General features: G+C 39.8%; 1 protein-coding gene across 1 annotated transcript; it reads left to right on the top strand.

Annotated features, from left to right (window-relative positions):
* Positions 1-44: 44 nt before the first annotated feature.
* On the top strand, positions 45-13,001 carry Swt1 (Swt1 RNA endoribonuclease). The gene is made up of 12 exons (XM_028317227.1): positions 45-246; positions 431-560; positions 795-1,600; positions 1,679-1,820; positions 1,955-2,113; positions 2,864-2,967; positions 3,501-3,683; positions 3,924-4,110; positions 4,931-5,159; positions 7,780-7,911; positions 11,987-12,127; positions 12,700-13,001. Exons 1-12 carry the CDS (start codon positions 118-120, stop codon positions 12,782-12,784), a joined length of 2,427 nt encoding a protein of 808 aa, XP_028173028.1. The 5' UTR covers positions 45-117; the 3' UTR covers positions 12,785-13,001.
* Positions 13,002-15,695: the final 2,694 nt, after the last annotated feature.

The raw sequence follows: 15,695 nt of genomic DNA, 5'->3' as shown, positions 1-15,695 counted from the left end.
ATCTCTGTGTTCCTTATTATGAGAGTTNAAAAAAAATCATTACCTTTTGTCAAACGGGCGAATTGTTTCTTTACAAAGTGTAAATGCATTTCATTGTTTATTTTCATGTAAATAGCCATGGATCCAGGTAATAATGATTCCAAGAAGTTACCTGACGGTTGGGTGCAATGTATATCTAAAAATACCCCCGGGAGAAAGTATTTCTTCAATAGGAGAACGGGGAAATCTTCATGGAATGAACCGCAGGTTTGTTTCGTAATTTATTGAAAAATGTTTGCGTTTACGTACAATTACTACTCAATTTAATATATTTATGTGTTATTGCTCTTGTTTAAACAGTGATATTATAGCCCACTATGCATTTTGATGAAAATATTGAATTTTGAATTACCTATGTGGATAATCAATAATTCCTACAATATTTTTCAAGGTTGACAAGCAAAGAAAGAGGAAAATCAGTCTCTCGGAGAAAAACAGGCGAGAAGAAGCCCAAAGAAGGAATCTGAAAAGGCACAGTGATGGTAAAGAAGGGAGTCCAAATAAGAAGAAACAAAAAGAAGGTATTTTGATCAAACACCCATTTGTTTTTTACTTTAGTGGGTAGATGGAAAAGTAACCAAAGGAATAAAAAATACTACCACTATAATAGCAAATTACTTTTCTGAATTTCTAGCACATACAAGGCTATGTACTGTGTTTAATGAAATATGTTTATGATTAGTATTCTGTATATCTATTTATAAGTAAGTAGTGCCTAGATTAGTTAAACCCATTAAAAACCATATTTGTTACAGCACCACCCACTCCAGAAAAACTTAAAACTCCCATTAAAAAGCCAAGCCCATCAAAACCTCCTGACTCCCATAAAAAAGGGAGTCCTCCCAAACCAGAAGCTTTGAAAACAACACCCAAGAACAGTGCCAACTCTCGCCTCTCCCAGCTCCGAGCCCAACTAGCAGCTGATACCCAGAAAGAAGAATTCCACAACAATGAGAAATCTCCCTCTAAAGCTAACAATAAACGAATATCTCCAAATGCATCACACACACAAACAGAACCACAAGCTAAAGTTCAGAAAACAGAACTCAAAAGTCCAAATACAAATGACTCAAAATGTTCCACCAACACTCAGTCACCGAGCAGCGACAGCTTCCAATCAATACCATCACCATCACAGTTTTTCGCTGCTAACAAAATTATATCGTCAATGAAAGCTCAGCTGCCTGAAGAATACTGCAATAAACCCAAGCAAAAGGATACTTTTGCAGACATAGAAGAGGGCATTTGCAATCAAACAGCAGAGTATCCGTTTATGAAACATCCTGCCACTCCACCACAGTTTTCAGAAGCCAGTAAATTAGTATCGGCTATAAAATCTAAGTTGTCCTACAAAGTGGCCAGCAAAGAGACACCGATCAAAACTTTTTCATCGGCTAAAGATCGAATGGAAGCATTGCGGTCAAGGTTGAGTAATGAGCCAGAGTCTGATACGTCACATGATAGTTTAAATATTAGTAAAGAAATAGCATATACAAAAGATATTAAATATACAAATGAAGCATCTTATACAGGTGAAGCTATGGATGTGGACTGTAAAGAGGTAAGACAATGTTTTAACATTTGGAATAATATCCTTAATATTCCTCTTGTATTGATTATTTTGTGTTTTATATTCTAGGTAATAAAAAATGTACCAGCAGTACAATATACAAAAGACAATGTAGGTAGTAACAATGACAATCTAGTTTTAGTGGTTGATACAAACATTTTTATACACGAACTTGATGTGATAAAAAATGTGGTGAATTCACATATAAAAGGTAAGCATAATTTATACTAATTACTTCAGAATTTTGAGTTTATTGCTATGTATGAATTCTTATAGGAAAAATCATCTATCTCCATTTTGCTGTGCTTAGGGCTTAATGATTACTATAACAATAATTTTCCCCAGGGTATAGCGAACACCCAACCTTGCTAGTGCCATGGCGAGTGATCAATGAGTTGGACCGCTTAAAAGACAATAACAATGGGACTGGGGCAATATGTAAACGGGCCAAGTCTGCTATGGATTACCTGTATAAATCTCTGCCAGAGAGCAGCCGTATCAAAGGTAAACTTATTCTGCATTCTTTATTTGTTGAATTAGTTATTTAATTATCATTTTTGGGAAACCAGTATATAATAGCATGTGCTATTTGTTTAGTCTGTTGATTTGAAGTAAATGTGCTGTGCATGATAACATTCTAGGATAGGTCTTACCTAATACAGCAAACATAAGAAAATAATTCATTTGTGTTCTTTAATAATTCAATGCCATACTTATCTAAGACTTGCGCGTGCGATGTAAAGACTTTATTTTCATCTTTATTCCATTGAATATCCCGATATTTTGAGCTACTCCTTTTTTTTTATTCTACAAAACATCCTTTTCTGGCTATTTCTGTCACTCATTATGTCACCATCAGAGAGAAAGATAGAGCCAAAACATCGATGTTTTTCTGCATAAGATTACGATATCACCGATTCGAATAGATAAAGGCTAGACTACAAAAAGTTTTGGAAACCTCTAGTAACTAGAAGTTTTCGAAACTAGAGTCTAGTTCATTGGTTCCAAAAGTGGGGGGCACGCGAAGACCTTTAAAGGGGGGCGCGGGCCATATATATGTGTACTTAAGTATAAAAAACCTGCGACCGCTGAGAGAATGCATTCCAGACTGCTCGATATGACCAATGAATAACCTTGACTGGAGAAGGGGAGGGTGCGGAATTTTTTGTATAGTCGAAAGGGGGCGCGTCTCAAATAAGTTTGGGAACCTCTTCTCTTGTTTACGATGCACGTTACAAAAGTCGTTTATTTCAGGGCAGTCCCTCCGCGACGCGAATTCCCACATCTATCCCTGTGAGATCCCGGATGACGAAATACTTAACTGCTGTCTCCAGCAGTCGGAAAGGGGAAAACCTGTGGTAAGAACGTACAAAACTTTCTACAAAATTTCATTTTTTTTACTGAATGACATGAAGAAAATATATTGTATATACTTCCTTAGGTTTTGACAAATGATTGATATCCTATTCTAAAAGCACTCAAAATTCTATTCATATTCAATTAATTAATCTTGAGTGTACATGGCCAAACCATGCTGGTCAGATTGACGTTAATATGATGCTCTTTATGGATCTTTAAAGTTGGAGACGATTCAATGGAGCACAGAGAAAAAGTCTAAATATCTTCATGCAAATTAAATCTGAATGCTATTTGCGTGACAATACCCACGCTTACTTGACCTGATTCGATAAATAATGCATGCCTACATCCTGGATGCTCTTTAGCTCTCATCTGTTGTCACCTTTATCTCAGTAAAAACTCTTTGTTATCGTCATATCAGCTGAAAATAGCCCTCTAATAATTCCAGATAGGCGGGTCGATAGTGGTCTGCATCAAGCGCCTTCCTGCCACCTTTATTAAGTATGTTTTTTTTATCTTTTGTTAATCCCAGATCCTGCTGTCAAACGACAAGAACCTCTGCAATAAGGCGGTCATCAACGGCGTGAAATGCATCAGCCTGAATGAACTCCGACCGCTGATAGTGCACAGGCCGCAGCCTCGCGCGCCCGACTTGTGCGTGAAACTGCAGTGCCATCAAACTGCGCTGTACCAACTATTAGCTAATATTCTAGAGGTACACTACACTAAAGTCCGGTCGCCGAGCACATAGAATTTCGTCCAATGACCCCAAGCTGCCCATCCTTATCGCGGCTGTGCGACGGGCGGTCGCAGTGAGTGCGCGAGAGATAAGGATGGGTAGCTTGGGGTCACTGGGCGAAATTCTACGTGCTCGGCGATGGTACTTTATAGATACTCTTCAAGTCAATAGACATACTTGTCAACTGTCATACTATAACAAAAGTTTAAATTTCAGAACGAAATGCGGGCCAAATACAACAACTTATGGCAGCACGTGCTGTTCAAGGCGCCGCCTTGGAGTCTAGCGGACGTGCTTCAATGCTTGCTCAAGCACTGGGTCGCGGTGTTCAGCGAGGTGTTCCCGCGCATCGAGCACCTCATAGCGGAGCTGAGCAACGCACTGCGGGCTATACAGAGCAAAGGTAGGTATAGTCTGGTCTGTGAGCATGTAGAATTTTGTCCAATGACCCCAAGCTACCCATCCTTATCGCTCGCGCGTAATTATGTTGCTTTCGCGCTCGCACACTCACTGCGGGTGCCAGTCGCACAGTCGCGACAGCAATATAATTACGCGCGAGCGATAAGGATGGGTAGCTTGGGGTCATTGGACAAAATTCTACGTGCTCACAGACCGGGCTTTAGATAGATAGTCTCTATGGCAGCACGTGTGTTCAAGGCGCCCTGGAGTCTAGCGGACGCGCAGACAATTAAAATATTATGTCTTTTTTTTAATCCGCAACGTGGAAACTCTTGGCCTGTATCTCACCTGATGGTAAGTGATGATCAGGCCGAAGGTGGAAGCGAGCTTCACCCGGAATCCTCAACCACGGAGGAACTGGCTATCTTACCTCTAACTGCCGGAACACAACTATGCTGTTAACATTGTTGTTATGGCGACAGACTTAGGTACGATGGTGGTAGCTAACCTGGCGGACTTAAAACAAGCCCTACCACCAACCAAACCGAACAGAAAAATCTGCCCCCACTGGGAATCGAACCCGGGACCTCTGCGTCTGAAGCAGGTCATCTAGGGTGTTTACGTAGATTACTTGCAAATGTAGGAAACCTATTATTCTGTATTCAAATGTATTTTTATATTATTTTCAGTTATCATTCTATTTTATTCTAATCATACTCACAGTGTATGTGTTACCAAAATGACACTCAGATGATTCTCTGTTCTTAAGTCTAACGACTGCTAACTTTCATAACTTTAATACAGGTTATAACCCACTATTTCAGATCCGTCATCGCTGTCACAATCAGAAGTATCAAACTTCAAGGAACTCTGTCTGGAAGTGGCGGTTAAGTGCCAGATCATACCGGAATATATGGAGCTCGCGAAGCGGACGGTAGAAAGGATCTCGCGAGAGAGCGAGACGCCACCAGTCTCGGTGCCGGTAGACAGGGACAGAGAGATGTGCGTCATCAACGCCTTTGAAGCACTGTGGACGGTGTTCTCAAGTTATTGGTGAGTTGAAGTTCTTTTAATGCATATAGATCGTTTCATCCCCCAATTTTTGGCCGAGGGAAGCGCGGGGTGCGGGGAGATTGATCCGAGCAATTTGAGCGTCATTAATGTAGTGTGCGTGTGCACTCATATTTAGCGTGTACCGATAACACTCAAACATTCACGGAAATATGGTGGGGCGCGTCTTCGTGGATGAAACTATCTATAGTTGTATTATTATAGGAATGTTGCATTGTGTCGCCCACACTGAACTAATAGGAATAAGGAATATAAAGTTTGATTTTATATGGTACCAAAAATGTAAACGCCATCATTTTCACTACCTACAGGACGTCTACTGTGGAACATAGGCCTTCAATGATTTCCAGTTTGAAAATTGTATGTCAACCACATGTCAAAAAAATGTACATATACATTTTGTGCGCGACAAAGTAAAGATGCGAATGATAATCTCGATCTTTACATAAAATATGCAAACATTGAGCAATGCTTTGTTGTTGTATCTCTCACGGTCATACTGTTTGGGGTAAAATATTCCCATGTTTTATTAATGGTGTACGAAGGTGCCCTTGTTTTGTGTCGATTTCAATTTTAAATTATAGTGAGGCGTCTGTCAGTCGCTTTACCATACGAGTGTATGTTAAGGTATTACTTATGATACAAATTGATTCTTATGACAAAACATTCTGCTTGTCAAATAACAAGACGGAGGCACTAGGGATAGAACGTTTCCATTACAAACACTTTTACCTAAGCGTTTTAGCTATATTTTCACAGGTCTGACGCAGAATGTGCATTTCGCAAAATGAGCATTTTACAAACAAATCTTCAGCCTTTACATTTGTATAGAAAAGTGCGCATTTTTTGAAGTGCTTATTTTGCGAAGTGCACATTCTGCGTCATACCCATTTTCACACTTGAAGTAACACAAGTAGTTTGAGTACCAAAAATTACAAGACAACTTCAATAACAATAAAACTAACTAGAAACATCCGATTATGGAAATCGGATCTATTGCGTAAACTACCTTACGACTCTCGACTACTCTGGACCGTAATTTCACTGATTCGCTAATCTGGGGGCACGGCAGTGCCCCCGCCAAGTCGAGCGCGAAGCAAACACTGCCGTACCATCCTTTACTGGAACCATTTCGCCGCATTTTCAGGCCCCTATTTGAGAACCTCTGGATAAGACCAGAACGCAGAAATTTTCGTCATCTAGTAAGCTATAATCACATACTTTAAATCCAAAATTTCAAGTCTGTAGGTCATTTAGTTCCGAAGTTAAGCGAAAGCAAAGTTTCGCATTTACGACACTCACTCACTCACTCACTCACTGATGATCATCAAAATAGAACTAGTACTTCCCATTAACTCAGAGGGCCGAAATTTGGTACAGAGTTAGGGTTTAATGGCCACATAAAGGGAAAACTATAAAAACTAGGAAAATCGAAGATCTGGAGTAACCACATTCATAATCAATACTACTCCGGCCCCGTGGTGTTCGCCTGTATCGCTCACCGCTAGATGGCGCTAGCACTAGCAAGCGGTGTCCAGATTTTTTTCCTTTCTAGAGAAAGTCGTCGATTAAGTTGAATGTTGTGTAATTTGCATTTCGTTGATTTCGTTTATTATACTGTAAGGTTCGCTTAGGTTATGTTATAATTAAAAACAATCTGATTCGTTGTCCATTTTAAAGGTCGTTGAGTTTATTTGTGTTTAATATCGTAAAAAAATGTTGATAAACGACGACGTTAAATAATTTTGCCACGTTCCACAAAAAGAAGTGAAATCCCACCAAAAACATTCTGTAAAAAACTAGCCAAGTCTCGATGGAGCTGCTTGTTTATCTCTAAAAAGTAATGAAATCTAGACAAAGTCGTGCCAAGTCTATGGTTCCTTACTGCGATTTCTTTATTATTATAGTTAATGTTGTGTGACTTGGCCGTTGAACAATCTTTATTAAGATAATCATACATTATAAATACGCAGCTTTACTGAACCTACAATTGACTGGTTATTGTTGAATCAACGTTTTCCAAGTGGCAATTTTCCATCGTCAGTGGGTAGCGGTTCAGGCGACTGATTGGTGCAATGGTGTCATGGAGCACCTGGTTTTGTCACCCTTCAACGGCCAAGTCACACAACATTAACTATAATAATAAAGAAATCGCAGTAAGGAACCATAGACTTGGCACGACTATGTCTAGATTTCATTACTTTTTAGAGATAAACAAGCAGCTCCATCGAGACTTGGCTAGTTTTTTACAGAATGTTTTTGGTGGGATCTTCTATTTTAATAGCAATAATTTGGAGTTTAGAAAGATTCCGCGAATACCACGTGTGAAGCTTTCAATATTCTATTGCAAAAGTCTTCTTTTCCAAAGTTTTGGGAACCACGATTAGGCCAATGTCACGTGTCGCTTTCCGCTGTCTGTCCCTATGTATGCCTGCCTATCTTTAAAACTATTCATGCGTTTTAATAAATAATAGAGTGATACAAGAGGAAGGTTTACATGTTTACTTAGCACAAGTGCGAAGCCGGGGCGGGTCGCTAGTAATTAATAATGCCAATGTTTATGGTTCAGACTAGAGATCTTATTTTGCGCGTGTCGTTGCAGTGCCAAAATATCAAGTGGACTGGGCATCCCGCACAGCCTGGAGGACAAGATGGCGGAGGAGCCGGGCGCGCTGGCGCCGCTGGCCCGCGACCTCGCCGCGCGCGCACAGCAGCTCGCGCGGGCTCTCAGCGGGTGAGCCGCGCCATAAAGTTACACACACACACACACATGCGCACGCACACACACACACACACACATGCACACACACACACACACACACACACACACACACACACACACACACACACACACATACACACACACACAAAATCAAAATCAAATTTTATTTATTCAGTTTAGACCACAAGTGGCACTTATGAACGTCAACCCACCACCACCCATGGCCATACCAACCTTGCGGTTATACTGGAATTGCGGCTGCCTACGGCAGATTGCACTCCACCGCGCCACACTTCTTGACTCCCTACAAGTTATTTTTCTTCGTCCTTGTCCCTATATATTACAGTTCTCCCCCTTCTGGGGCTTATGAACGTCAATAGAAAATAATAAAAAAAGAAAAGGTAGCCCTTATGGGGCACTTTACATGTCTCCTTATCTTTTGGGCCCTACCACAGCACCGCCAAGACGGCTAAGAGTCGGAGTGGTCGCCATGGCCGGAATCGGTCGGATGGATCATCATCATCAAAGTTAATATAACCTAGCGGAAAAGAGCAACAAAGGGCTAAGGCCTCAGCCTCGAGTTTAGCGGGCAGCGGGGCGGGAGCGGCGGCGGCGCGGGAGCGGGGCGGGCAACGCAGACCCGTTCTCGAAACAAGCGGGCAGCTCGCGCGGCGCTTTAGCGGCGAAGTGTTGTGTTCGGGGTTGTGTTGTGGAGATATTTGTTTTTATTCGCAAACGAAATGTTTGAACAACGGCGACAATTTTATTTCGATTCAAATTTATTCCTAACGCTCGATTTATTGTGGGCAAAAGAAGGAGTGCGCTGCCCGCTCGTTGCCCGCTCCCGCGCCGCTGTTTTCGAGAACCGGTCTATTTGATTTTACGCATAAGATCCTGCCGCTCCCGCGCCGCCGCCGCTCCCGCCCCGCTGCCCGCTTAACTCGAGGCTGAGGCCTAAGCGAGCAAGATGTCGCTAGCAGCAACACTGTGTGATAAAAGAGATGCGTGATGCCGTCGCCGTCACGTCAAACAGAACCGTTTTTTGCAACTATTTATTTGATAATTCGGAGGCACTAAGTGGCACGCTGAAAAGAACGGAGATATTTTCACATTTTACGCGAGTGAATCGTGGATGTTTCTTTTTTTTTTATGCACACCCAAGTTGTTCAGTCACTTGAAAAGGAATCTGAGTTGTATGTCATCATCATCATCATTTCAGTCATAGGACGTCCACAGCTGAACATAGGCCTCCCCCAATGCTTTCCATGTTGATCGATTGGTAGCGGTCTGCGTCCAGCGCTTCCCTGCTACCTTTACGATGTCGTCGGTCCACCTTGTAGGTGGACGTCCCACGCTGAGTTTTCCTGCACGCGGCCTCCATTCCAGAACCTTTCTGCCCCATCGGCCGTCAGTATGTTGGCCGGAGTTGTATGTATACAATTCCTTTTCACAACAGCTAAAGCCTGGTCCGTGAGCACGTAGAATCCCGTCCAATGACCCCAAGCTACCCATCCTTACCGCTCGCGCGTAATTATGTTTCTGTCGCGCTCGCACACTCACTGCGGGCGCGCGTCGCACAGTCGCGACAGCAATATAATTACGCGCGAGCGATAGGGATGGGTAGCTTGGGGTCATTGGACGGTATTCTAAGTGCTCACGGACCAGGCTTTATACAGGCATTCATACAGGGTGTTACTTTGCATTCTTGCCATATTTACAGAGGTTACTATATTACTGATACTGAACACAAATCCGTAAAAAAATAATGCCCGAAATTTTTTTTTTAAATCATGAGTATTTTATTTTATCGACAATCTGTTAAACACATCACTAATTATCGTAACGCATGCACATCACTTGTTGGCGATGGCGATGAAGACTTTTTTTAGTTTTTATTGTATTTTTAAATATCTATTGCAATCTATTGTCTTTAAAATGTCTTTTTGACACTTGTAAAAAACTGAGAAATCCATCAATCACAAATCACGTTAAAAATAATACAAAAATGTCTGAAGTGTAATCAAACAACGAATAATTTAATCAAAATGGTGCTTGGAGTGTACGACTTCTTAGACGAAATGCTTGATGACGTACCCTTAGCGTTACACCAAATGCTCCACTACCAGCAGGATGGTGCACCCCCACAATAAGGACGTCAAGTGCGCGAATAATACGTTTGGTGAACAGTGGATTGGACGAGTGGTCCAGTAGCTTGGCCACTACGATCCTCGGACCTGACACCAATGGATTTTTGGAGTGACTTGAAACGACTGGTATGCGCAGAAGAGATAAACAGTGTAAACGCGTTACATGAAAGGATTGTTTTAGTGAAACTGTGAGACAAAACGTTTATGTGTTGCAAAAAGCAAAAACTAAAGCGAAAAACCTACGCTTCGCCGTGCCAGACTCTGCCTTCATCAGAAAGGAGGACACTTTGAACACTTGCTTCGCAGTACGTAAACTTTTTTGTAAGTAGGAACTTATAAATAAATAATTAATTGTGAATAAGGTGATTTCATTTCATACTTAATTTATTAATTTGTAAAAATAGGGTACAATGTTAAAAATAATTAAAACCCTAATAATTATTACGTATTTTTGACGGTCCTAAGCCCGTAAAGTAGAAAGGAAAATCTGAAATCAACTGAAGAGTATTTTAAAATAATTATTATGACTGTATAAAAAGGCTGGTACCCAGAGCCATAAAACAACAGATTATTAAGAACTAGGCCACGCCCACTAGGTTTATTCCACTTGCACCTGTAGAACGTGCGAGACAAAATGGGTTTATTCCAATTTGTACTGAAAAACCAAATCCCACCAAAAACATTCTGTAAAAAACTAGCCAAGTCTCGATGGAGCTGCTTGTTTATCTCTAAAAAGTAATGAAATCTAGACAAAGTCGTGCCAAGTCTATGGTTCCTTACTGCAATTTCTTTATTATTATAGTTAATGTTGTGTGACTTGGCCGTTGAAGGGTGACAAAACCAGGTGCTCCATGACACCATTGCACCAATCTGTCGCCAGAACTGCTACCCATTGACGATGGAAAATTGCCACTTGGAAAACGTTGATTCAGCAATAACCAGTCAATTGTAGGTTTAATAAAGCTGCGTATTTCAATAATACTTAATATGTATGATTATCTAAATAAAGATTGTTCAACGGCCAAGTCACACAACATTAACTATAATAATAAAGAAATTGCAGTAAGGAACCATAGACTTGGCACGACTTTGTCTAGATTTCATTACTTTTTAGAGATAAACAAGCAGCTCCATCGAGACTTGGCTAGTTTTTTACAGAATGTTTTTGGTGGGATTTCACTTCTTTTTGTAGAAAGTGGCAAAATTATTTAAAGTCGTCGTTTTATTGACATTTATATTTATATAATAAACGAAATCAACTAAATGCAAATTAGTCAAATTACACAACATTCAACTTCATCGACGGGGGGCTCTAGAAAGGAAAAAGATCTGGACACCGCTTGCTAGTGCTAGCGCCATCTAGCGGTGAGCGATACAGGCGAACACCACGGTGCCGGAGTAGTATTGATTATGAATGTGGTGTTACTCCAGATCTTCGATTTTCCTAGTTTTTATAGTTTTCCCTTTATGTGGCCATTAAACCCTAACTCTGTACCAAATTTCAGCTCTCTGAGTTTATGGGAAGTACTAGTTCTATTTTGATGATCATCAGTGAGTGAGTGAGTGTCGTAAATGCGAAACTTTGCTTTCGCTTAACTTCGGAACTAAATGACCTACAGACTTGAAATTTTGGATTTTAAGTATGTGATTATAGCTTACTAGATGACGAAAATTTCTGCGTTCTGGTCTTATCCAGAGGTTCTCAAATAGAGGCCTGAAAATGCGGCGAAATGGTTCCAGTAAAGGATGGTACGGCAGTGTTTGCTTCGCGCTCGACTTGGCGGGGGCACTGCCGTGCCCCCAGATTTACTAAAATCTTAGTGTACTTTCTTTATGGGAGTCTCTTGTTTATCTTAAATAATAGGTATTGTTCCCTACTTTTATCTCTGTGAATATGGCAAGAATGCAAAGTAACACGGTGTATAATCCTTTTTCCGCAGAGCGCTCAGCATAGAAGGCGAGATCGGCGAGCATCAGTTGGATCAACTGGAGGCGGCCTTCCGCAGCGGTCTCGCTCTCGCGCGGCAAGACGCCAGCGCGCTAGACAAGGACAGCCTGAGGGTATTTTGCAACTCTTGCAGGTACGTTGAACTTGTGGAAGATGTCTCTATGACATAACAAATTATGACATCTTTATTCCCTCCCAAGATTTTTTTTGCAACCAATCTCTTTATCAAAATAAGAAAATAAAACCTAGATACTATTACAGAGGGTTTAGTGCAAGTTTACACTTAACGTCGTCGCTAGCGTCTGCGTAAAAAAAATACATTAAATGTATGACAGATTGTACAGCGTCCCTAGTGGATACTTTCAAGAACTTTTTTTTTTAATGCATAACAAGGCAGGTATTTGACTAAAATCTTCATAGATTTGTTTGACACATTCGCTAGCGACGACCTTAAATGCAAACTCGCACTAAGCACACAGGTATATCGCAAAATTATACAAGTTCCTATGGTAATGGAACGCTGTGGGAGGGGTAACTTGTGAAGTTGTGACGTAACAGAGCTGTCACGGCATACATATCATGTTTCACTGACGTTTGACATAACAAAAACACCACTCTTGCACCGTTCCTCTATCCAAGAGCCCACTCAGTTATGTGCTATGCTATGTACTATACATATACATGATAAATGTTATGTTGTTTCAGAAACATGCTCCAAGAAGCGTGCACAAAGTTCTCCCAACTGTCCGAACTATTGGAGCTGTGCAAGAGCAAAATGCCGAACGAATGAAACCATCAGTACAGTCGCGGCCACGAGGCTATATCATAAGGTAACCGAGCTTGACTACTTATATCATCAAACGGTATGTGCTTGTTTACTCGATTAATAAGTGTCGTATAAAAATTAAGCTCAATTTGTAACGGTACAGGCAGCCTTGAGAACTGGGTGTTGTTTGGAAAATATGAAAGTCTCAATGAGGGTTTTCGCGTATGAAAGATCCGTTAGATGGCGGGACGTGGATGTGGGGTCTGACTGCTGCGTGATTGGTGGATTTTGACATATCTGTCAATGTCATGTCACAAATAACCAATCATGCAGCATTCGGACCTTGCGTTTACGTGTTGCCATCTGGCGGATTTTCAAACGCGAAATCCCTCATTAAGTGTGTAATAGTACAACCTGCGCACCTCTGGCGGCCGTGACGTCACGTCGACGCTCGAATTTGGTACGGACGGGGGGAGATATACGGGTGAGTGGGAGGGAGAGTCGCAATCCAGCGAGGTACGCAGCTAGCTCAATAGGGCCATTCTTAAATGACACTCAAACTCTGTCATAATAATTATTAATTTTAGTTTCTCAAACTCAAGTTTTTCTAACAAGTTAATTAAGTTTTTTTTAATGTTGATTGATGTGTGCCTTTCGTGTTAGGTTGCACTAACTGTGCGCAAGTAACCAGTACAAACATCTCCTATTTTTATGAGTTTGTGGTGTACAATGGTCTATCCATTAATACTCTTAATTCTCATCTACTCAAGTTACAACCTAGCTGGCGAGCAATTTCTTATATCTCCACTCTTTAGAATAAATTCAAGCAATCACAGTCTTGAATATAAGCTAAAACAATTTTGAGTGTCGTTTTCGAATACGAGCCTATCAAGAGTAGTCGTGGGTTAGATTTTGTGTAAAAATATATGAAATTGTTCCTTTTTGTTGTGCAATATTTCTTAGGACATATTCCTTATTAAGAAATTATGCAACACCCTAGCATTCTTACATTATCTTAGGCTGACTGTACCTAAACCGATGTTTATATGGCCGCTTGAACAAAAATGCATATTATGATGAATTACTTTTGACCGCGACTGTATCGGTATCTAGTCCGCAGTTTGTACAAACTTGTACCAATTTAGGAAAAATTTATGAGAATACTATCTTTCAATTTTATAAAGAAATCCCTTTCAAAGTTTTTTTAAAGATTTTCTAATAATTAAATTATTTTTCACTGTTACCTACTTATGTTTCACAAATCACCAAATTGGCGTAATTTTACCGCAAACCAGATTATACCCTATTAAAATGAGGTAAAGCACAATTTTGCTATGATGATTTCATTATATTTGAATACACAATTAAATAAAAACATAAAAATTATAAAAAAATTGGGGAAAAGCGATGAAATGAGGGTTTCCGCGTATGAAAGATCCGCTAGATGGCGGGACGTGGATGTGGGGTCTGACTGCTGCGTGATTGGTGGATTTTGACATATCTGCCAATGTCATGTCAAAAATAACCAATAATGGAGCATTTGGACCTCGCGTCTACGTATTGCCATCTGGCGGATTTTTCATACGCGAGAACCCTCATTCAGCAGAAATGGAAATTGACAGTTGGTAAAAAAAGACAAATAGATTAAAAAAAACTAGAGGATAGTGAATTCAACATCTTTTTTTGTGTACACGTAGGTATTTTCCATTATTGGTGATTCCATCAAAAAAATATAATACACCAAGGCATTGTATTACGTTTTTTGAGTTTTTCATAACTTTAAAACTTGTTTTCGTAGGAAAGGGATTTCGAATGTCTTCGAAGACTGACTAATTATTATATTTTGACGGCTGTTCGTCTTTAAACATTATATTATAAGTTTGTAACGATCTATTTTTTCAATTTTAGTGAATAATGCGCAAAAGGTATTCGTGCAATATCTGAACCCGCTTAGCCCTGCACAGCATATGCATACTAAGCAGCATTTACATAATTTGTTACGTCAATACATAAATATTTATTACTTTTTTAAGATGTTTACTTTACTTTCTAGTTGTTGAGTGTCAAATATCTAAAGTCTCTTCAAAATATTTTGTAAATAAATACATGAAAAAATTGTGAAATTGACGTCAAAAATTAGATAGAATCGATAGTATTATTACAAAATCACGGAAAGTGGTAAAGTTTATTGATAACTTCCAATCATATCTTTACGCTACAGATATTAAAATAAATCATCCCTTAGCCTTTTCCAGTTAGGGTTTATTAGTTGTGAAGGTTTAGAATCTAAACCTTTACAACTAAACTTGAGATCCCAACTGTGCAAGAGTTACAGTCTCTAAAGTAAAGCTGTAGTATTTTTATTCTTTCTTTGAGTAATAGAGCATTCATTTGACATTTAACTAAAGAAGATTGTCAGCTGCAATAAAGAATGAGAGTGAATTTGCACTTACAGGGCAGGTATACCTACCTAGACAGCATCTCATTGAACATCAGGTGTGATTGCAGTCAAATACCTGCTTTGTTTGCATACAAAAATAAGTATGCATATGTTGTGCTATTTTTGATGTAAATTAAAGCTAGTGGTCGTCTCCATGTGTAAAATAGATACCTATATCGATGTCATAGCTGTACAGAATACTGACTTCGCATTTGCTAGTGTATTGATTACAAATTGTCTAAGATAAATGACTTAAAAATCCGGTTTTTCATGAAATGTATACGAAAAATACAACATCTATTAAAAATCGTATACAAGAATGTGTAAATAGTATGGTGTCCAATTGTATCAAAAAGATCTTGGTTTCCAAGTATGGATCGAATTTATTTGGAATTTGAAAACATTTTGATAATTCATAAAAGATCTCTTGTACTTCTTCTTGAATATTTACTTGTGCAATGTATTGGATGTTGTATGCATTGTTTTGAGAGTATA

The sequence above is a fragment of the Ostrinia furnacalis genome, unplaced genomic scaffold (genome assembly GCF_004193835.3).
Source record: "Ostrinia furnacalis isolate ACB-3 unplaced genomic scaffold, ASM419383v2 OfSCF6084, whole genome shotgun sequence".
Classification (NCBI taxonomy): Eukaryota; Metazoa; Arthropoda; class Insecta; order Lepidoptera; family Crambidae; genus Ostrinia; species Ostrinia furnacalis.
This window is presented reverse-complemented; position numbering and strand designations above follow the sequence as displayed.